The following is a 25,181-nucleotide window of genomic DNA, read 5'->3' as shown; positions in this document are numbered from 1 at the left end:
AATAAACTTTTTAATAAAAATAAATAAATAAATAAATAAAATTTGTACATATATACCTGTTGAGAAAATTACAATACCTTTGGATTACCATTTATGTTTTTAGTCTCTCTTTAGATCTTTTCAATATACTTATTTTATATTCAGGTTTAGTAAGTAAACTTCTCAGGATTCTACTGCTACAGTTTGTTATTTCTGCCAATTTTTCTCAGTGTGATTTTTTGCATTGAGAATGGCTGAAATGGAAATGGCTCAAAATGTCAAACTGGAACTCTATTAAGTTGAAAATAGTCATTTTTCCTGTTCTTTATTGAGAAAATTTTGCATTATAGCAATATTTGTATACATGTGTATTTTCAGTTACAAAATCAGTGAAATTGGAGGTTTAATTTTAAAAGAACTTTTCAACATGTTAATATCTTTTGAAGAACTAAGCAGTATTACTACTCATCAAGACTTTCATAGAAACTCGGTGTTCAGTTTAGAAAAAGCAGTAGAAAGTTCAACAAAGGGAAAAAATCCAAGCAAACTTATTTAACTCAGTTTCAATATTTGATTTCATAAAAGATATATGTCTTACTAGATAGAAGAAAAATGTTTAGGTTTGACAAGTAATTTATTGAAAAGAATAAAATTGCACAGATGGTCTAAAAATTCAAAATGTGTGACTGCCATAGTGAATTGTGTATTTGAGGAGCTGAAAGATATCAGGTGTATTATATCTACCTGGATGAAATATGCTAATAAATTATCCCTACGGCTGATAAAATCAGATTAAAAAAAATACGACTCCACATACATACGGAAGCTTTGAATGTTTTGTTTATATAATGTCTTACGCACAACTAGCAAGCATGAAACATGATTAGGAGTTACACTCACCCAAGGGTGGAGTGGCAGGTGGAGATTCCACCATGTGAGCAAGGGGCTAGGGAAGTAGGTGACACACCACAGGCTCTAGCTCGAAACCAGGGCAGAGACACACATCACAGGACCTCTGCTGTACTGAGTACTTCAAATGGGATTTGACTTCAATGTTAATGTGTAAATGATACATATTTAATCAGCTTACACATTAGTTTAATACTGATGTAAAAACATTGAATACTGACATGCATTATTATAATATATTTTATTTTGATAAAATTCAACTCATCTAGTCATCAGACTGTCTTGATCTACTTTCAGTGCTTAGAAAAAAAAAAAACAACTGTATTTCATATACAATGTCCATGCAGAAAATAATTTATCCTTAACAATTCAATTTGAATTTCCAATTCAAACTGCATGACCAAAAGTGCCTACAGCTATCAAATTTTGACATACAACTGCTCCTTTTAAAATAATCATTGTAATCCCAATTTCCAGTTTACTTTTCCTTATGAACACATCACATGGCAGCACATCCAACTTTTCATTATTCTATTCTCCTAATAAGAATTCTGCCTGTTTCATTATAATATCGATAGAGCTTAGATTAAAAAGATTATTTACTATGGTATTCTTGTAAAAGATCACTTAAGTATTGAACAAAATCAATGTTTATGAAGTTCTGATTTTTGCTATCAAAGAATGCATTCTGTAATGAGCAACATTATTATGAGAAACTGGGAACTATTATTCTTCTTAGAAACAAAAATAAAAGCATTTAGGTATTTCTTCATTTTTTATTTTTCATAGCTAAAATCTAAGTGAGGTTACTGAAATGAAAGAGCAGGCTACTTTCTAAAGGTAAACTATTTTAAATAAATATGGCTTATTTACATTTGTCTACTTCATGAAATTAGCATTTAGAAGTAAAACAAAAATGCCCAAAGTGAGTAAATCAATGATGCGCTAAAAATTCCTTTGTTAACTGTCTCTGGATAAGTATTAAGTATTGGAAATAAATTAGCAAAACCTAAATATATTAAAATACAATGGTCTTGAGCTAGAAGTATTCTGTTTTTTCATTTGTGATTTACTTAACCTTTCCTTCTATCTTTTAGCTTTAGATTTTGTCCTGTTTATTTAAATATATCCCTATACACATTCTGTATTTAATCATTTACTTAAAAATTAAAAACTCTGTACTACTCTTCTGCAAACATTCATCCAGTCCTACCAACTCCTTCTGCACTTTTTCAAATTTTTGTTTCACTTCCATGGACTTTAGCTAAGTCCCCCTTGCACTCCCACACCCCCACTGGAGATCAACCATTTCAACTCCTATAAAAGAAACAGAACTCCTAGATAAAAACTCTTAGAGAACATAAAGGTGGTTGCAAGATGGGAGGAGGATTAAGGTTGCACAAAATGGGAAAATGGGATCAAGAAGATAAATCCCAAAAGTTAGCTTTTGTGGTGGTAGTTACTAGACTTCCTGTGGTGAGTATTTCAGGTTGTAAAATATTGAAGCATTATGTTGTACACCTGATTTCACTATATTGCTATATGTAGATCATTGTTCAATGAAAAAAATTGGTGAAAACTAGCCAGAATGACTCGGGGAACTGCTTATCACATGAGAATGCTCTGCTATGAAATCTGGTGGAGCCTACAAACTTATGTGTGTGTGTGTATGTGTGTGTGTGTGTGTGTGTGTGTCTAGAATTGGGGTGCAGGCCAGAGATGCAGCATGAGAGGTTCCACCAAAGACAAGAGTAGGGAGCAGATCAAGCAGATTTACTGAAATACTGAGGGGAGAAGTGGAGAAGTGGGAGAGACAGAAGAGTGAAGAAGTGGGAGAGACAGAACCCAGTTTGCCCACTGGGTTCCCTGGCCTAGGACTAAAGATATTAGAGTCAGACTAGGTTCAGGACCAGGACCTGGATGAGGTGAACAATCTACCCTCACCACCATCCAGGAAGACTAGGCACAACACTGTTCTCCACTGACCTCACTGTCACTCTCAGATGACAGGCACTGTAGAGATCATCTGGGTTGCATGGATCTGAAAGTGAAAGAAACTTCAAGGAAAACCTCCTAAGACTATATCCTTAATAACCACATTTGGTCAAGAGCTTTGAGACTCCTCTGTTCACCTGTGTATGTGAAGCTGACGCTTACCTGTCTGTGAGGTGTGAGGACAAGGAGTCGGCTACTTCTATAGGAACTTCTGGGTTCATGAAGGAACAAAGATGGAACAATCCTTAATTCAGACTACCTTGACTAGGTTTCTTCATTGTTATCAGATTATTCTAACCCTAGTTTATCTGTAGTAGCTGATTTCAAAAGTCAACCTATTAGCTTTTAACCAGCCAACTCATTCTTATTTCAGGTCATGGCAAAGATGTGATTTCATATATTTTATTGCCTCCAACTCTTATCAAAATCAAAGGTACAAAAAGTAACTTTCCCAAGAATAACCTAAAAGATACATAGTTTATTCATTCTGGTAATTTACCTAGGCTTTAACCTGGGCCAAATGTAAATATCATTCATTAAGCTAAAAAAAAAAAAAATTGGACAGGTTTTTTTTTTTTTAATGTTGTTTTGTTTCTTGTTTTGCTTTTCTGAGGTAGGGGTACAAGTCCCTCTAGTCCCATAAAATTGCTTTCACTAAATTGAGCTTTGTTGTGAGATCCTCTTCTTATTCGCTGTAGGTTTTATGGGTGAAATATATTAAGAATGTTGCCTTTCACATCATTCAGCCAGTCCTTCATAACTCTCCTGGGAGAAGATTTTCTCAGACTTTCAGTGCGCAATAGAGTGTTACCTGCCCTAGTCAAATGATGCATTCTTATTTTATAGATCACAAAAGTCTCACAAGGACCCTATCCATATTAGGAAATTTAAGTTAATTGAACATATTAATTTTTCATTTTTACTTTAACTTACAAAAAAATCTGAGATGAATTTAAAATAATACTGTAAAAGACCCACTCTTTTGAAGAAATTAACTAAACGATGGCCTCTCATTTTCCTGCATCTGCAAAGAATCAGGTCTCCATAAATATCCAAAATGAACTAACGAGAAAGCACAGAGCCACTAAGAACCAAGGTTCCCTAGTTTTTATACTTCAGCTTTCTTCTATGAGCATAACCTTATCAGTTGGCTGCCTGTTGGGTCCATGTTCTTCTCAATCACTGATGTTTAGCCTAAAAAATTCTATCCTCACCATGTGCCGGCTCTTTGGCTCCCATTTCTGTCCGGTGTCACCCTACACCTAACTGTGCCATCAATTGTACCAGCTGCTTCTACCCTGATCAACTTGGCAAACGAGATGAAATCCACTAAGACGAAAGAACAATTTACAAACCTATGAAGGGGGGAAAAAAACAATCCTAAAACTCACTCTAATGATATTTTAGCCTTCTAGAAAGTCAGATTGCATTGTGTTTTATTTGTGTATTTAATATATAAAATATGCCATCTAGAAGTTTCAGATACACTGAATTCATCAGAAGATAATGTTATAGTAAATGTGTCTTATTTCTCTGGATAGCCACTTTTAGAACAATCTACTTTCAAATAGACAAAAGTATTTTCTTCAATAACCTGTTATTAACAGATTGCCCAGTACATATATACATTTGCCACCAAGTATGTAGTGGAAGGAAAATAATTATATGCTTCAGAGATTAATAGGCAATTAAATACACATTCAAAGACAACATTATTTAAGTGTGACATTTTGGATTGTGAAAGCTTCTTCATAGAAGTGTTCATCCAAGAGAGACTTTCTAACTCATTCTATGAGAACAACATTACCCTGATTCCAGACCAAGATCCTACAAGACAAAATACTCACAGGCTAGGCTCTCTTAGGATGTCAATGTCTTCAACAAAAATACCAGGAAGCCAAATTCAGTGGCACATTAAAATCATCACACACCATTATCAAGTGGGATATATTCCCAGTCTATAAGGATGACTTAACATACAAAAATCAATAAATATAAATAAATATAAATGAAAAATAAAACCACATTATCATCTAAATTGATGTAGAAAAGCATGTGGCAAAATTCACCATCCTTTCATGATAAAATAGTCAAATTAGCAATAGAAAGTTACTCTTAACATAATCAGAGGTTCCTGTACTCACAGAAACAGCATCTTGTTTAATTAACCCACATCAAAAAACTACACTCATAAAAAAAATCCTATGAGAAGAACTTACCTGCCAAAATTTTCTTGAACTGTCTAAACCATATATCACAGTAGTCTTCACTTAAGTTAATAAGATCAAGTGTAGAATCCTTTAATTTATTTTGTTCCTTTTTCAAACAGAAAAATAGTGTGATACCTAATAAAGTACCACTGCCATGCGGTTTAGCAAAATAACGATGTTTCAGCTTGACTGAAAAGACGTCCTTGAGTTCAATAAATTCTTCTTTACAGAGCAAATCAAGCTTGGGGTCACCTGAAAAGAAATTAAATTTTCCAATCAAAATCATTGTATGAACCATAGCAAAAATCCAGAAAATCTTCAGCCTCTGTAATTTAATTAATATTCTCTTATGACAGTACCTATATCAGATGGGGTGAAATGAAAGAGAAAACTGTGTCTATTTTCCTAACAATGAAAAAATAGAAAAATGAATACGGTCCCTGCCACACAAAATCTAGGGCATTTAGAAATTTGAAGCTACTTGATGCATGAAGAATTCCAAAAAACAGATCATCATTTCAGTAATAATAAATGATCATGCAAACATTTCCTTTGTACTAATAAGGCAAAGTAATGCAAAGAATAGAATTTCACTAACAGCTGGATGTAATAGTTGTTGAAGATAATATGTAAAGGAAAGGTTATGTGTATTGTAGTTAAACACCATGTGCAAAACTGAAAACAGTAAAATTACTGGGGTGAAAATATTACAAATTCCTGTCAATCTATAGCAAAAGATCTACCTCTTACAAACTGCAAATATAAATATACTGAAACTTGCTGGTTTAATCTTTCAGAAGAATTTCTGAAAATAGGGCAAGAAAACTCTATTACTATTTTGAGCCATTTACCATATATGTTAGGAAAATGTAATATAAAACAACAATCATGGAAAGGGGAAAAGGATTTTGAAATTGTAGCTATTTACAGATGACAATATATATAGTTGCAAAATCCAAAAGAACCATTAAAAATCACTAGATCTTACAACATTTACTATAGAACCTATTAGAACTAGTAAGAATACCCTAAGAAAGCTGGTTACAAATATGTTACTACCCAGAAAGAAGGTATAATAGGGACAAAGGAACCTAAGACCAATTAATGTATTAGATTGAAGAATAAACTTAGCAAAATGTGAACTTACATGGGAAGAAAGCCATTCAAAATACACTCAGAAGCAAAGAATTGAATAAACATTCAATCCAAGAGACTGTACTTTTCATGCTAGTGTTCTTATTATTAATAACTTAAAATGCAATCCTGATCAAAATCTCAAAGGCATTTTATTTGATATAAGGGGCAAGGAATCTGATCAAATGACTTGCAAATTTTCTTGGAATGAATATATCATCAATCTATCTTAAAAGTACATTAGTAATGGGAAGTGCACGCTCAAACTTTTTTAAAAATCTGTAATAAGACATCTAGGATGAGAAATGAATAATCAGAAATGCTTGTACATATTTTAAAGTTACTGAGATGTGGCATCTAGGCTAAATGGGAAATATTCAGTAGAAGGTGACTTAGAATTCTTTTTAAAAGAGACAACTAGTGACCTGTCTCATAATATAAATACCAATATTTCTAAATTAGAAAAATCTTTATATGACCATAAATTAGAATAGCCATGAGCATGATAGTAAAAGCAGGCATACAGAAAAAAACAAATATTTAATATGGAAATTATTTAATGCCTGAAAAGTCCCAAAGACCCATAAATAGAAGCAAAGACTAACTAGACAGAAATATTTGCAACATATGCAGTTAATTAAGCTATTTAATCAAATAAAGAAACACTTTGGTGGAAAAGTACATAAAAGAAACAAGCAGGCATTTCACAAAAGAAGAAATGCAAATTGACCAATGAACATATGAAAAAGTTCAACCTAATTAGTAATCAAAGAAATGCAAATTAAAACAACAAGATACCATTTTTTGCTTTTTAGATTGGCACAAGATCAAAACTAATGCTCGATGACAGTATGAGTACAGGGAACCAGTCCCAGTTGCTAGTGGGAATGCAAAAATGGTAACTGCTGGGGAACAAATTGGGACTAGGTATCAAAAGACTTCAAAATGTTAATTGCAGCAGTGTTTATAAAAGCAAGAGCACTTGAAGCAATATTCAGTTTCAATAGGAGAAGGGTTCAGTCACAGTTATCTGCAGCTCATAAATGAACAAGGACAGTGATTGAGTTCTCACCTGGAAAGATATTCATGACAACAGTTAAAAATAAGTGGAATAAAAGTTCCAAATAAGCCACTCTCACACTAAAAGGAGAAAAAAAAGAAAACCCAAGTAGAAAATAAATTTAACATTACTTACTTCTTAGAAATAGGAGGTAGGAAATATGAGACTTTTTCCTTATAAGCCATCATAATTTCTCCTTTCTGTAATTAGGATTTTGTAATTTTTACAGTGCAGGAGAGGCAAAATGCTTTAAAATACACACATTTTCTTCCCAGAAATTTAATTCCAGGAATTTACCTTAAAGGAGTAAATATGCACAATTTAGCTAAAGAATGCTTACTAAGTATTAACTGCCTTAAACTTGTAAACAACCCATGTGTGGTTCTGTAAGATAATGCATATTCTAACTACTTACGATGTAGATGTACAACTCTGAATAGAATGGTGTCAGATATATAGCGCAATTCATTTATGTTACTGTTTTGTGTTTATTGAATATATAATGTATGTGTAATATATTTTCATATGCACATAACATGGATATGCATACAAAAACTTGGAAGGAGAGTAAGATTTTAGTTTAGTTTGCTTACATGAATTTTTAATTTTTCCATAATGAAAATGATTCTGTATTTGAAAAACTGTTTCCTGTGTGATCCAAAATTATTTCTGATCATATTCCTTGCATTAATTTTTTAAATGACATTCTCTAAAAGGTTAGCCAATAATTTATAAGCACCTTATTATTCCAAGTACTTTACAAGTATTATCTTATTTGATCCTCACACCAAGCCTATGAAGTAGATGCAAAAAGAGAAGAAACTCAGAACAGAGAGATTGAATTACTTGGCCAAAGTCAGAGATGGTAAGATTTAAACAAGTAGTTTGGCTGAGCTTTGTCACAATTTCTTAACCATGTTGGAAGGATGCAAGGACCTTGACCCTCCAAAAATCAGTCAAACCTAAAACACTAGACAAATCACTATTCTGTCTTTAAACCAGTCCTTAGGAAAACAGACAAGAAATGGTCCAGTTAACTGAAGAGCATTTCATCAGAAAATGCAGCGACTTTTGGAGAATCTGAGGGATGAGTGTGGCAACCAGGAGTTCAGGAACTAAAAATTCTGAATATCCCTGCATTTACATTTCTCTGCTGAGGCTTCCAATCTCCGTGTTTTACCGCAGATTCAAATTTGGAGTTTTCATTTAGAATTGTCTCTGTGCCAGTATGATAAGGAGAGGCCAAGAAGAACTATTACAGATTTAGAAGCACTGCATCTTGTATTTGAAAGTAAAAAATGAGTAATTGATGTGTGAATAAAATACTTTTGAAATTTCTAACAGTAGGCGACTGTTCTCCTGCACCCTTTCGTTCTCAGCAACTATCCAACTCTCTCAGGTGCCAATTTCCTACACAGAAATTCTGATCTATTACTCATGCAATGCTGATCATTTACATTATGTGACTAAAACTGCTCAATTCTCATCACAAGACTCATTTTATTTTGAATATAAATATTTTGTAACAAAAGTAAAAATGTGTATGTTACTCATTTTACAGGAGATTGTTCTCTCATTTTAAATATAGTCAAGAATAAATGTCACAATTCTGTCACTTGAATTCACATTTTTATTTAAAAACTAAGAACAATTAACCAATCCTCAGATTAGGCTGTGTTTTTCTGGCTTGTTTTTAAAATTGTCAAAATAGGAATAGTGGATCATCACTTGGCTCTGTGGGACAAGGTGGGGGGGTGGGTTGGGGAGTGAGGTAATGATTTTCTAGCCTCCAAAGAAAACTAAGGCCAAAGGATCCTCAGGTTTCTAGGTGGAAAGCCCTCAGGCTACCCCCAGTTAGCCTGAAGAAGATTCTACAGATTGGAGAAGGTAAGCTGAAAAATCTAAGGTGGTCATTGTTTCTTCTCAGCACATACTCCAAACACTCTCTCTCTGACTCACTGAGAATAAACAAATATTTCTGAAAATAAAATGAGACAAAAACAAGATTACAGAGGAAAACAGAAAGAGAAAGCCATTGTTTGAGGTCTAAAAAAGATCAACACTTAACTAAATCCATGGTAGCAGTATCATAGTCTCTCTTATTCTCCATGTGGATCAAAAATAAATGTAGATGTTATATCTTTGCTTACACTTTCATCTACAGGGTAGCTACCGTGAGCTCCATTCTACCACCTGTTTAGTGCAACCAGTTACTGCCACAAATAAATGCAAAAGTTTTCATCTTTGTACATAAGTCACATTTCCATATGCAACCTAACACATGCAGCTAGACAGTATATTAAAAGGAATTTAAAAATTAACAAATAATATAGATTGGGGCATGTATTTCAACATAAAATAAATTTTGAGCTTAATAATAGAAATACTTTCAGTGAAAAAAATGAAATACAGGTCATAGCTATATTGCAGCATGCATAATATTTGCTAACAATAACTAAAAATATAACAATCATCTATTTATACAGTTCTGCAAGTTATGAGCACTAATACCTCAGAGATAATATGTAGTTTTGCTTTGTGGCAGGTCTTTTATTATTCGAAATCTATTAGTTCTTTAGTATCATATTGGTGATAGCTGGTTGTTTCAGAACATTAACTGTCCTCTCACATTACTTACAGAGATACTGGGGACCATCTGTTCTTGCAAGGGATTTAAGTATACGTCTATTGGATATCATGCTACTTATTTAATTCAGCGCCCACTTCCTATTGTTGTATTTTCTTGGGGGGGGAAAAGTCAATTTAATTACAGGGAATAAAGATAACCTCTCCTGGCAGGTTACCCTGTCACCATGAGAGCAAAGCAGGACCTGCTTAAAGTGGGTTACAGTGGTTAACAAGAAGAGTAAAACCAACAACACTTAAAAATATTTAGCAAAGGTTTAACAAAAATAGAACTCTGGATGGCACTTTTAAAAATATTACTGTAAGCCTCAGGCTTGTCTAAATCAATCTTGGCACATCTGTCTGATGCAGACCGTAAACAGGATTAGAGCTGGATTTATCTGCTTGGCGCTAATTGTGCTCACAGTTTCTGCACATGTCCACTCCTCAAAATACTGACTCAAAAACAAGCCTGCCTGATGGATGGCTCCCACAACATAGTATATACACACACTGTGGTATATTCGATGGTTAAGCAATGTGATGTCTAACAATTTTTTTTGGCTCTTCAGAATTACTTATCTAATCCCCTAATTAAAAATACAAAATTCTGTTTGAATACACCACATACTGAGATAAATCTGTGAAGCAAGGGACCAATAAATTTGAATACACTTTAATTGTAAGAAGAAAACACAATTTAATTGTTAATAATCAGGTTAAACCAGGGTTTAAACAATGAGGGCAGTTCCCATAGTTTTGTGGAAAATTATCACAGTACATTGTGATTGTCAAGAATAAGGACATATCTGCTAGCAGAAAAGTTTATGTTCCTAAATACATGCACCTATCAAGAGTGACTAAAAAATCATTTATTGTAAAAAGGCATTTTTATCCTATAAGAGAATTTTAGGGGAAGTTTTAAACATTTTCAGAGAGAAATAGATGGAAATTACTAATCTAGTACGTAAGACAAATTTTTATCATACTAAAAAAAATGTATGCTCAACTTCTATCTCCAACTTTTCCCATTAGTTATTTCTGTCTTGTATAAATTTCTTAGATACAATTCCTAAGAATTTAAGCACTTGAAGATAGATGTTATGTCTGCATTAAGTCCAAAATGAACTAAAAGTGAACAGATAAATTAAAATATTGTTTGGGTTGGGGTTCTGAAGTAGACTAATTTCTTATTCAAAACATTTATGATTCAAAGTGATATTGCCAATTTAAATTAGTCTATTTAATGAGATATGCTACATACAATTGTTACTTTAAAAAGTTATCAAGTAGAAAATTTAGGTTATTAGAATTCCAATCATACAGTCTTTTTTCTGCTCTAAAACTTTTTTCTTGATAGTTTATTGTTCTAAATATATTGGCTAGATCTTAGAAATCAGCTTTCTCCCTAAATGGCTAATACTAGTAAAAGGTAGGCCTATACCTATGCTATTGTTTTGTACAGATAATAAAGGAGAAATTGGTAAATTAAATACCAAATACTGTCAGCAGTTATCAATATATAGTCTCAGAAAGTCAAATGGTCAAAATGACTTTCTTTTTTTAACAATGAGAGAGGTTATTTGCCTTTTCACCACATTGATATTTGCTTTGATGGTGCAAAAGTAGTAGTGGTTACGTCTGGTATCAGACGGAGTCAAATCAGTGACAACAGTCATCAATTCAAACCTGATTTTAAAACATCCAGTTTCAACCATCCTTGCTAAAGCAGTAACACTTTCTCAAAATTTCTATCCTTAGTATATTTCTGTGTAACATTACGTGTGATCAAGTGGGAAATATTCTTAAAGTGTACCTGCTACAAATCAATGGTTCTCTAGGAAAAGCACCTATATCTTTGAGATGCAGGAGCCATTTTTGAGAAACACTATATTTACGCAAAAGGTGAACAGAGAGAGTCTTGGTCTGCAGAAATAAATATTTGAAAATTTTTCCAAGGAAATGAAGGAATTGAGTCAGTCATCCAAGAAAAATATTTGAGGATGTTTGTTGTCAGTGATTCAATGCAAGCATTTTAGGGTGAGGAGAAAGGATCTGTAAAACTGTACCCACCACAAATAGCTTGATGGCTTCCCAACACTGAATTTCTAATGAGATTGACAGTGATATTCATGTATCTGATATATTTTAAACAGTATGTAATAAGAAGTGTCAATTTGAAAGTTCTATATAACTCAATATGCCAAATTTTTGAAATAGCCTATGTAAGATGTTACAAAACCATCAAAGATATAGTGCAAAAAAAGACCAATACATTTTTAAATAGACTATAATAAGTTCATGGGTGTTTCTGCAAGTAATCTTTGAGAAATCATCATGTAAGTTTTGCTGTATCAAATGATATCCACAATTATATATACATCTGTTTCGAAATGGATTTCTCTTCTATACATCAACAGAAAGAAAATATTCACAACACATAGAAGTAACATTGAGAATTCAACTGTCTATTAAGTCTTCTGATAAAGAGGTCTATCTTCTAGTATGTAGATTTGTGAAAATTAAAAATAGTGAAGAAAATGGTGTTCTTAGAAAATAATTTTTAATAGTCATGCTTTAGAAAATATCTTTAACAAACATGTACATGTAATAGCAATTATTACTTATTTTAATGAATACACATTTTTAAATGTTTAATTTGTGATATGCTAGATCTCAATGGATGAGATATTTAAACAAGAGCAATTTGTGCTATTCAATAATTAAAGAATGTAAAGGCCAAAATGCTTGGGAACCTCTGATTTTATTACAATATTAATGTATTTTACTGTATAGGCAACAAGATTTTAATTACATTTGAAACCTAGTGAAATAATGCAAAGGCCATATTCTATAACATTACTTTACCTTGCAATAATATTTGGTTTCATAATTTTCACTTCAGTGGGTATACTAACGTACTCTCTATTAGTCCTATGTTTGACATTAATTTCTACATAATTTCTCATCTTTTATTTTGTAATATCTAGAAAAGACATTATAATGGGGACTCCCTAAGAATACCACCAACAGAAAATCTGCCCTTAATTATTTCAACTTAATTTTACAACCTAGTCTTTGGCATTATCAATTCAAACATATGTATATCTGTACAACAGTGTACATGATATGTAGCACCTATATAATATACCATATTACCTTTTTACAGATTTCCTACGAATCTCAGATGTCTGAAAATGTATCACCTTTCTCTAGTTTCTTAGCATTTCACTTTTATTTTATTGTCCTCATCTCATCCCTGTATCCCAGCACCTACTTCAATGCTTTGATTACAGACTAGGCTTCTATAAACATTACTGACTTTAAGATTGATCAGATAATATCTTGATTATACTTTGTATATTTCCACCTCTGAACCTTTGCTCCTTCATTTCCCAGCAAATGGAAGGCCTTCTTGATTCCAGTTTTTTCAAACATTAACCATCTGTCAAAGCACATTAAGCCCCTCCTCCAAGAAACATCCTTCATTTCCCAGTTCCTCTAGCTCTGCACAGTACTACTCAGATGAGATTCAGCCAAACATTAAGTCACTAAACTACCAGCGAGTAAAGGCACAACGATCTTTCAAACCCCTTTCAGAACACAAACACTTTTCCCCTCCATAGTAATTAAGTGGTGGTTTAGGGAATGGTAATGAAGGGCTCTTCCTGGTTGCACAATAGAATAACACACAGCACTATAAAGCTCTCCTCAGCCATTGCAGTACAAGTTTGATCCCCAGCCAGAGAGGTGACCCACATGGCACATCAGATTTCTCCCTGAGTAACCCACTACTCCCCTCAGCAGTGTACTTCATCAGTCTGCCTGTTCTGCTCCCTACACTGTCTCTGGTGAATGCTCACCGACACGGCACCTGAATGCATAAATAAATCTTTAAAAGCCTCAGTTCTGAATGCATAAATAAATCTTTAAAAAAAATTCCTCTTCCTCTCCAATCTTGATTTCTCTGGTCAAGATAAACAAGCAAATAAGTTTTTTTTTTTTTGTTTTTTGTTTGTTTTTGTTTTTACATGGTAGTGAAGAGAGGAATGAGAAATTCCTAGATATGAAGGGGAAACTGTAAAGCTTTAAGATAAATCCCAAATTTACTTCTGTAACAGAATAAGTACCTCCTACATTTCAGGTACTTCTTTGCTTAAAGTAATCGCCGTAGACAAATCCTTCTATGAAAACCAAGGTTAAAGACTCCATCTTTCCTGTCCTGGAATTACTTGACTGTGGGAATTGGATTAGACCTAAGCCGCGATGATGGCTTTTAGTGTCAGCGCATAAAGCTAAAGCCGATGTCTGGGTTACTTGTTTGGTAAGTACCTTACACATCTGAGTCCAAGCCAACTCCCTGATGCTTTTCTTCTGAGGACCCCATGGTCACACTGATGCCTTCCACCACTGCTGTCAGTCAAGGTCCTACCTGTGCAGGGTATGCCCCCACCCATCACTTCACAGCAGTCGTACAGCCCTCTGGATAATCTCAAGGATTACTACTGAGATGTACTTTGGCTCACTTTTATACTGCCTTCCCTTAAGACTAGCATTATCTGTTCAGAAGACAAGAAAATTTGAACTACTTAAAGTTGAGTATTTGAACTTAGTCAAGACAAACATGTGTTATTAGAAGAAAGCAGACCCAGTGCACAAGAGATTTAGGAGGTAGTATCAGAAGCTGCCGAGACATCCAAAAATGGAATGTCCAATCCTGAACACTCAGAAACAGAAAGGGAGAGATTCCCACCAGGACACCTGAACTTACCAGTTCACCTTCCTGATCCCCACACATCATACCTGTGGTCATGGAATCACTGGGTGATGGAGGAGGAAGGGGAGGTACTAACAGGATAGAGGTATTACCAGAAGTTACAAATACTGAACACAGAGAAGTAAATTTAGAACAAATATACATAATTTGAGGTGCTTTAAAAAGATGTATGTAAATCTTTATTCATTTGATGAACTCTGCAGGTCTAGACATGCAAAGGAAAATGTTAAATAAGTTTAATATAGCCAGCCTATAGTAGTTTTATTTAAAAGCCAACAAAATAACACTCAAGACAAAGTTCCTGTTTATTTTTAATGTGCTAGGCACAAGTGGAATGAGTACTCGTTGCATTTCTACCATCAGAAGTACATGCCTGACAGCATACTTGGTTTCTGTTTTGTTTTAGGCATTCAATGCCTCATAAAAATCAATTGAGAAGTGATTCACTGAGGAAGAAAAATATAATAAAGGTACCCACAAAATGCTGTCAGCTTTCTTAAGATTATTTTCAGTTGGATGGACTTAGGAAAAAATATTAAGTCTTAACAAAGACTGTATTTTATGCCAGGATGATGCTACTATTTACTATATTTTATGGGTGTAGGAGGTTATTCTATCTACAATGTGATGTTAAACAAAACTTAAGAAATCATTTTGGGGTAGAAATTAGAGGACGTTAACTCAGCTGTTAAAAAAAAAGCTTTAAAATGATTCAACAGCCTCATGAAAAGCAGCTCAATGTTTTGACCTTGGTGTTCCATAACTATGGTATATATACATGTTCCCAATTAAAAAGAATGTTAAAATGGTCTCCATGCCTTTTACCACTTCATAATTTCTACCACAGTTAGTACTATGATGAAAGGTCAAAAGTATGGTAAAAAAAAAGTATTACCTGATAAAGAATTTAGAAAAATTTCAAACATACTAGTCTAGTATTTTATGCATTTAGCTACACCATATAACATGTAATCAAAGCAAAATAGCTTACAGGATTACAGCAAGCCATCCTCTCCTCTGTGCTGACATTTTTTCTAGAAAGATAAATTTGATATCAATACGATGTGACACAACTGCATCAAACCTTAATTTCACTCACAGTAAGAAGTCACAGGATTAAATAACACTGTGCAGTCTTTTAGAAAAGTTTATTGCTTCCAGATGGATTCAAGTTTCCTTTCAGCCCTGATTACATCTAATATGCACAGGGTGCCAACATTATAAAGGACAGAGTCAAAAATATCATTTATTTAGATGGCAATGGGCAGGGTGGGGGAACTCTGGCTTCTGAATAGGTTGCACCAGTCAGGTCTTTGCTATTTTTGAAGAAATGATAATAAACATTTAGTGAAAAGCAAATGCTGTCATATGTAAATGTCTTCAAGAGTGGCTGTTCACAGAAAAACACAAATCTCCAGAAGACTATCCATAAAATGACTCCTCGCTCAAGCTGCATGCTCTCGGGCCCCATGTTGGGTTGTGCCATGTGTCACACTGCATGAGGTTTGCTACCAAGACGTCCACCTGTGCTTTGTGGCCGAAGAGGAGTCCATGTTTGTGTCACTTACTAGCACCAAATACAAACCATTGTGATCAGATATGAAGATCTTCAAAAATGCTACTTAAAGGCATGTTTTCCAACTTTAAGGCTGCAAGTAAATTGATGCTGTATTTAAGCTGGCATTTTCTTATGCCACTGAAGTGTTGCTATAATGATAAATAAAACCCTTTCCATAAAAGACAAACAAAGAAAGCTCTCCCCATAATGTGAATTAAAAAATAAAATCACATCTGCTCTAGCTAGTCTGAGGAAAAGCAATAAAAATTCATGATTGAAGCAGGAGTTTGGTCTATAGATCAAAAGCCAACTTGAAAAATATAGTAAATTGTCCTAACATTTCCATTTTCTAAATTTTTCTAGGGAAAATTTTTTGGGGTTTTCAAATATTCTGGGGAATGTTACACAAATTATAAGATTGATTGATTATAAATATTAAGATAATTTGTCATGTGTCCACTAAAACAAATTAGCAGCTTAAATTATGATCTCAAAGATCAAAAATGGAGAAATGATTTATTTCTGGAAGTACATAGAACATTTCTTGCTGGAGAACTACTGGGGTAAGTAGGGCACCACACTAATTTCTACTCGTGCTTAGCTTTCTCCTAGGTATATTCAAGCCAAAATAAGACAGATCACTTACACTTAGAGGTAAGTTCCTTTATGTAAGGGATATAAGTGATTGCTAAGATTTCAAGTGCTATTCATAAAAAAAAATTAGTACATTATTTTCAATTAACTATTACTGTGCTTTTATAATTAATGTCATGTGAAATTTAAAATGGAAATGATCACTGAACATGTTTAATTTTAGGTAGATTAAAATAGTTGAAATATCCTTGATCAACTGCCTAAAAATGCTTGTAGACAAGGTGTTCAGAAAAAAGATCAAATTAAAAAACAACAAAGTTAGATTCCAAATCAAAAACAGTAATCAATGAAACAGTTCAACCAGTTCAACTACCATGCTAAAGTAAATTGTGGGTTAGTGTCAGATGATATATCCAAGTATTTCTGGTATCCCATATATTAATATATATTTGAGTTAATTATCACTAATCAAATAGTACTTTGCTTTTATTTATGGTTAATTATTCTTAAATTGGTCAGTCTTCCCAATGATCCACATTTGAGTTAAACATAATTTGAGCTTTGTAATTAGGTACTTTCCCCATGTCAGACTTGTTATATAGAGAGAAGTTCTCCTTATAGGTAGAGATCTTTCCTGACTTTTCCATCAATAGTCACTGAATAAATATGGGGGTGAGGAAATAAGATAATTAGCCATGAAGGTACAGAAGCTCTCATTTGTAATTCTAATATCCTCTGAAAAAGGTACTTCTCTTAAGTCATTTGGCAGAAAAACCAGAGATGCCCTCGTTTTGCAACAAAACTGAACCTAAATGACAATGAGATTAAGTTTTTACTTATCTTACTTGGCATGGATATTTTTAATGTTTGATTCAGAAATACTAATGTTTGATTATGTCATGCTACCAAAGGCTAGTTGATGTGTGTCTGCGTGTGTGTATACACACACACACACATATATATACACACATATATATATATATATATAAATCCTGTAAGTGAATGAATTTTTTATATATATACATATGTAAATTCTATAAATGAATGATTTTTTTTTAAATACAGCTAGTTTAAAGGATTCTGAGCAGAGAGAACAGTAATATAAGACTCCATGGCCACTGCATTCTTAGTGTACTCAAGTAAGAAATAAGAGGTGAGATGTGACGGGAGCTATTGAGAATGAGAGAGAAGGGCAAGATATCAAAATAGGCTGGAAGCAGGTAGACCATGTAGGGGTGTGTTGACTATAGAATGTAGACTCATCTTAATAAAATATGAAGTCTTAGAGACTCTTCGGCAAAATGATGTGATAGGCTGTATAGTTTCAAAGCAACCTTTTATCACTACATGGAGAATAGACTAATACACGACATGGTTTGACTGAGGAGGCAAATATAATACTCCAGGTAAGAAACAATGGTGTCCCATACCAAGATAATAGCAGGGATGCATTCAGTTTTGGATATGTTTCAAAGGAAAAGATTATAAGATATTTTAATGGAATGGTTATGGTAGAGTGAGAAAGAGTGGAATCTAGCAGTTATTCAAGTTTGTTTTTTTTTTTTTAACTTGGGCTATCAGAAGGATTAAATTCCCTCATGTTGAGATAGGAAATCCCAAACATGTAAAGGGAAATATTTTTATGTAACATCAAATATAGTTATCTATTGATGAGCTACCTGCCATGCAAGGAAGCAGCTTTTACTCTAAATAGCATGATACAAAAACATAGGGAATGGAGGTCAGGTTAAAATACCTATGAAACTAGGTGCTATATCAGACACATCATCTCATTTAACTATCAATTATCTTCAGGTTGTATTAAGAATTAAGGAGACAGGCATCTCTATTTCCCTTCAATTTTAGAGAAGACCAAAAAGTCTCAGAAAGATAAAGGGTTTATTGATTATAGTTGCAAATGTCAAAGCTTTAACTGCAACCTAAGATTGGACTTCAAAATTCATACTTTTGTCTTCTGTTCTACATATTAGACAGATTTATAAAGAACCATCCTGTAATTGTATTATTGTACACTTTATAATTAGGTTTTGAGGAGATATGGTTCACTAAACAGAATGGGTTCACATTTCAGCATATCTTTTGCTGTCTGTCTGTAACCTGAGGTAAAAGCGATACTTCAGTTTCCATTAAGGAAAAGGTGCCAAGTAGAAGTAGCAGTGATTAGTGATCATATCATGGCTGCTTATGAAAGGCACTGGAATCCAGTCTCTGCTTTTTAATCACTTGGACAACCTTGCAGAGATTACTTATATCTTCCTTTTCAGTTTTCTCATCTAGAAAATGGGGATGATAATGACCTTTACCTTTGAGAAATGTTGTAATGATTCAGTTATTTGTAAGATGTTTTAACAGGTCTTCGTACAAACTGTTGCTATTAACTGTAATGTTACAATACTAATCTGAACTACTCTGACAAAGCTTTTGCAATTATACACCGATACTTTGATTTGGATAAACCTGGAAAGGCTCATGAATGGGAGGAGAATGGGGAATGGGGGGAGAATGGGGAATGGGGGGAGAATGGGGAATGGGGGGAAACTCTGAGAAAGTTTTTATCTTATGCTAGCCTGTTAGAAACTTAAAAAGGTAGCTGCTACTCTTGGCCTTCCTGTGTGCCTTCCTAAAGAAGAGGAGATTTCGCTTGATATAAAGAGTTATAGAAATGCATAGAATAGATCAGAAGGAGAAAACTAGGAATTCAGTGAGCATAGAAAATAATAAGATGCATTATAAATTATAAGAAAAAAATACCAGAAGTTGATTCATGTGTCACTTAGACAAAAAATGCCCCCAAATATCTTAGGGAAAGTATCACATTCAACTGGTATTCATCCTAATAAGATTAATGCATCTTACTCACAATGCAAAATTTGACTCCTGTCCAGGAAGGGCATCAATGCTTGTGACAGAGCATAATGATTAGTAAGGGACAGAAATTTGATTAGAATTACCTGGTTTCCTTATCCTTTCATTTTTCTTTAGATCCTGGAATTTGTTATAGAAAAAATACAGACTATATACTTAGGAGGAAATTCTTCAGTGTATGACTAGAAGAAACCACTGCACACTTCACTGGCCTGAGTACTGAAACACTAGGAGCTGGGAGAACACTGGCCCTGAAAAGTGCTTTTCACTAGTTTCTCAACAGATATGAGACCTATGCTGCAGCCAAAAAAAAAAAAAAAATACAAGTGAAGGAACTGTTAAGAATTTGAGACTAGCTGATGCCATGCCTATAAGATCATATACAACATAAATACACACGAAATCAGGTAAGACGCAAAAAGTGTATAATTATTTCAGAGTAATCTCAAAATATAATATCTTTTCCATATAGTTTCATTTGCTCAAATTTTGTAAGGGAAAATGAACAAGTCTACATTTACATGACACTGATACCAACTGATTATTTACTTTGTGATTATGGACACACTCTTGTTGAAAAATCTTCAAACTCCAAAAACCAAAACCGTCAACTTCAGAAATTCTGAGATTACTCCACAACTTTATACCTATCTATTTAGGAAGAGTAGGAAGTGGTTTGTACAGTAGATCAAGCTGACCTCCAGCTAATTCTATGCTTTCCAAGAAATAGACCTAATAGTTCTGCTTTGTCTTACCTAAGTATGAAGAAGAGAGAGGATTTAAGATGCCCTTGAACTGAAGAGATCCAATTACAGGCATCTCTACTTTTGTACAATTGTTGGTGTAAGTAACTATGAATCTCAAAGTGTCCAATTTGTTTTAGAGAATACTTGGATAATTGAAGATCAGGGAATAGTCCATTTGTTTAAGACACTTTCAGAGGACGTGCAAAAAGAAAGAAAGAAAGAAAAAAAAAAGGACGGGGCAGTAAGATACAGAATGGGCAAAATCCTTACTAACAGTTATGTTAAGAGTTAAATTCTACACAAGCCAGAGATGTCTAATACTGCAGTGATATAGTGGTTATATAAGCTCTTAAACCAATAAAAGAAAAAAAAAAACAAAGAAGAGTTGAATTCTAGAATCTTTTTCTAAAAAGTTGAAAGTTTTCAAAAATATTTAGCTTTTATCCCCTGCTCTCTAAGGAGATTGATAACCTAAGGCTTATACAAGTTCATTTTCCTTTTAATGTATTTTTAAATTACATTATTTTTCTAATACAAGCATTCAGTTACCACCTACACAGGATAATTATAATCTATCCCAGGTAGTTACTGCTGAGATCAGCAATTTAATGCCCTTTGTCTGCCAAATTTTTGTTTTCCCAAGAACCAATCCCACTTTATAAAGATGTGTTTCCAGGATACATATAATTATGCTGGGCAGAACATCTGTTGCTTTTCATGTTCAGAGCCTTACCAAACCAAGGCAGGACCATGCTTCTAAGTCGACTTTAGGGAGACAGCTGAAGAATTACAAACTTAAATACTTAGAAGACTCTTTTTTAAAGCAGTATTGATCAAAAGTAAAAGCCAATTATAATTGACAGTATTTCCAAATATAATTAATTTCAGTACCTATTTACATGAATTTTAACATGGCTAATGTATCACTTTTCATTACTATTTTACACAATACTCTTCAGAACTGTCTTTACTATGATTTCATATAGCATATTTATTTCCTACTTCAGTTACCTTTCAGAAGTATACCAGCTAATACAAAAGCAATTACAATCAAGGACAAGGGAGAAAATACTGATGACCTCTTTTCTTTATCTCACCCTTTAATAGCACAGAGGATTTAGATAACAGGATAGTGTTGTACTTTTAAATGTAGGTCAGTATTTGGTTGCATCACACAAATGAGTTGTATAGACTTGAAGAAAGCAGAACATTGACCTAAATCACTGCTCTGCATGACCTTTTAAGGTTGTTCTTAAGATTGGGTAGTCCTAAATTCTTCAAGGTAATTACTTATTGACAAGATTTAGCTGGAAGATGTAGAGGTAAGTGAATAGTGATTTCAGTACCAAAACATTAAATATGCCCTTAATGAATGAGGGATGAAATCAGACATGGTCATTTATGGCCACATGTTTATAATAAAGAAATTGAAGTTAAGAGTTCATCACAATTCCAAAAAGCCTCAGGACTCAAAGAAAGTTCCAGTGATATTTAGGTGCATCCTACTAGCTGAGAAAGCAACTATTTGCTAGTTTTCAAGCCCATAAAACTGAAAGATTGCTGTACTGGTTGTGTTTAGATTGATGAGGCTGCCTCAGTCCACTAAAATTTAAAGTTGAGAAAGCCTTTAAAGGTTTAGTTTTAAAATGTTAAAACAGAGCCCAACTTTTCAAACTATTTTAATATGTTTTAAGTTTACTGGACTCACCTACCAATTCTACTTCTTAGTGTTGTATATAGCTTGATATTTAATTTATGGTTATTTTCAAGTATCAGGAGAACAGTTCACTATTGACAGGAACTTGTTCTGTGGAAAAACCCACTTTCGGATTTGGAAAAGATTTAGCTAAAAAGGAACAGTGTTGCAAATCCACTAGTTATGTACTGAACAATTTCCCCAAGTTTCCTATACTTAAGCCCCAATCTGTAAGGGGACTGTATTTGGAGAGTTGGTGTTTAAAATGATTAGCATTGGTCACAATGGTGCCACCCTAATCCAACAGGACTAGTGTCCTTATTAAAAAAAAAAAAAAATAGAGACCCCAAACATCTCTCCCTATGTCTCCATGGAGGAGAGGCCGTGTAAGAACACAGCTGCGGTCTGCTGGCCAAGAAGGAACAGCTTCACCTGCGACCACCTCTCACAGAATCTTTCATTTTGAGCTCTAGTCCAAGAAAATAAGTCAATTTCTTTCATTAAACCACCTTCTCTGGGCCCTCCCTGGTATTACAACGGGTTAAAGCACAGTACTACAAATTCAGCTACAGCTGCTTTAGCATGAGTTCCATCCCCAGCCAGAGAGGTGACCCATGTGGCATGGCAGATCTGTCCTGTCTTGGCCCGCTGCTACTCTCAGCAGTATATTTTATAAATCTGCCTGTTCTGCACCCCACTCTGTCTCTGGTGAAGCTTCTTACCACGCCTGCACTTCAGCCTGTATCCTAGTTCTATATGCATAAATAAATCTTTTAAACATTAAAAAAAATAAATAAACCACCTACTCTATGGTATTTTGTTATTGCAGCTCTGGCAAACTACTACATTGTCCTTTCTTTCCTTTTTTTTTAATATTTTATTTATTTATTCATACAGAACTGGAATACAGGCCAGAGGTACAGGGGCAGTGAGAGCATTCACCAGAGACACAGTGGGGAGCAGGACAAGCCGACTGATGAAGTACACTGCTGAGGGGAGCAGCGGGCAGTCAGGAGAGGTCTGCCACACCATGTGGTCACCTCCTGGGACAGGCTTGGACCAAACTCATGAGGAAGTGGCCTTAGCTTCTTAGTGCTGTGCTCCAACCCGCTGTGCCATCAGGAGGGCCACATTATCCTTTCTTAACTAGCCTTAAGTTTTAGTTTCTTTAGAATCCCTGAAATTTCTCATGACAAGCAGAGAATCTATGGATGTTTACATTCTTTCCCTTCCATGATCCAGTATTTCCAAGTGTACATATATAAGAGTACTTCATGCCAAAGTGGAAAAAAAAAGTAAGTCATTACTTAGCTCATCATTCATTAGAATGCTAGAATTATATTGGGACACATTAAGTTATTTCAGAGACAGCAAGGATGCACTGCAGCCCAGAGGTGACTGGTGAAGTTACTAGGAACTTTGCAGAAGATTTTAAAATGCCAATATTTGTCACGTTGCCTTCCTACAGAGTCAACTTAAAAATCTCTTGAAAGTTATTATTATTTTGGCACCCAATGTTCTTTTTGAAAGTGTTGTGCTGGAATTAGAGCCAATGCCTCCTTGAACTTCCAACCCCGGAGGACCCAGCAGAGGTATGGCTGGAAGTTAAGTATTCAGACTGGCTCAGAATTAAGTAGAACACAGGCCCATTTGAAAAAGTTTAGAAAAGCTCAGAAGTGACCAACTAGAAAAATGGCCCCTCCCCCATCTCTCCCTCTAATGCTGCTAATGCTGATCCAAACAAAGCCTCTTTCTAGGGGCTCAGTTCTGACTTGAGGGACTAAAAATGAGGGTTTTAAGAGGGTCCCATATGGAGGAAAATTTTGCCTCAAGCAAAACATGCCCTCTACTTGTCACCCTAATGCTTGTCTTCTCCTTAGCTCCCTTATGATTTAAGAGTCTCAGAGAAAGGATCTAGAGTTTGGAGACCAAAAAAAAAAAAAAAGAAGAAGAAGAAGAAGAAGAAGAAAGGGCATTCTTATTTTTTCTAAAAGCAGAAACAGGCCTGGATATTTACATTTTGCTTTTTTCTCTTAATATTTTAACTCTGACCATTTTTAAACTAAATCATCTTCAGATTTTAAACACAAAATTTCAGGAAAGCATTTATCTGAAGCACTATAGAATATTAAGTTTAGTATTGTTGAGGATAAAATTAAAGTTATGCAAATTATTTTTTTATAACCTACTGTAATCAATCAAACCATCTATTAAAGATTATTTCCACAGCTTCTGCCATTCGTAACCAGTTTCTGTTGTACCTTTGCCTTTCCAAAAGATAAAACAAGTTTCTTATCTTACATTATTTTTGAAATTATCATCCATAAACTTTGCGACATATGATTAAAATTCAGTGGCTAAGAGAATTATTTAATCTAGAAATATTTATTATCCTAAGACACTGTTAGATTTAGTCTCATATATAAGGATAAGGGAAACAAAGGAAAGAAATCTAATTATTTAAAACAGTAATCCCTTAACACTAGGATTTTGTTTTAATTACAAAGAGTGTGTCTTATTAAAATCAAAACAAAGCCTGTCCTTTAAGGGAGAAACCCCACGTTTCTCTAGTGAACATGCATGCAAGATTTCCTGAAGAATGCTTCAACAAATTAATTTTGCTATTCTTCAATTTCCCATGATATAATTGATGCTTAAAAAGAGCATCAAGCAAACAATTATGGGCCCACCTGTTCACAAAAATCATACCAGGAACCAAAGTTAATGGAAATATATTTTGTGTTGTTCCTTATCTCCTCTCCTCCTGCCATCATTCATATGAAATAGCCTGTACTAAAAACAAGCAAAAAGTGCAGGCAACAATATCAAATAAAAATTGCTAAACAGACTTTTACACTTCAAACATTATTCCAAGTACACCAGTATCTGAAGACCCTTCTCCATGAATGTCCTCTCCAAACCCTGTGTCCACTAGTGTCCAGGACAGGGCAGGGTAGACAAATGGGTGGGAAGCTATGACAAAAAGCAAATGGCCAGCTGTATATGAGGCCC

The 25,181-nt window shown here is 34.2% G+C and overlaps 1 protein-coding gene across 1 annotated transcript in view; it reads right to left on the bottom strand.

Moving 5' to 3' along the window:
* The window catches only part of CERKL (ceramide kinase-like), a 95,333-nt gene that overhangs the window by 53,426 nt on the left and 16,726 nt on the right, over positions 1-25,181 (bottom strand). The window contains exon 2 of the mRNA XM_004674473.2: positions 5,103-5,345. Coding sequence (XP_004674530.1) covers positions 5,103-5,345 — 243 coding nt within the window. The remainder of the gene's footprint in view (positions 1-5,102; positions 5,346-25,181) is intronic.

This window comes from Condylura cristata, unplaced genomic scaffold (assembly GCF_000260355.1).
Source record: "Condylura cristata isolate star-nosed mole 26May11 unplaced genomic scaffold, ConCri1.0 scaffold00002, whole genome shotgun sequence".
NCBI classification, from domain to species: Eukaryota; Metazoa; Chordata; class Mammalia; order Eulipotyphla; family Talpidae; genus Condylura; species Condylura cristata.
Note: the sequence above shows the minus strand (reverse complement) of the source record. Positions and strands in the feature narration are given on the sequence as shown.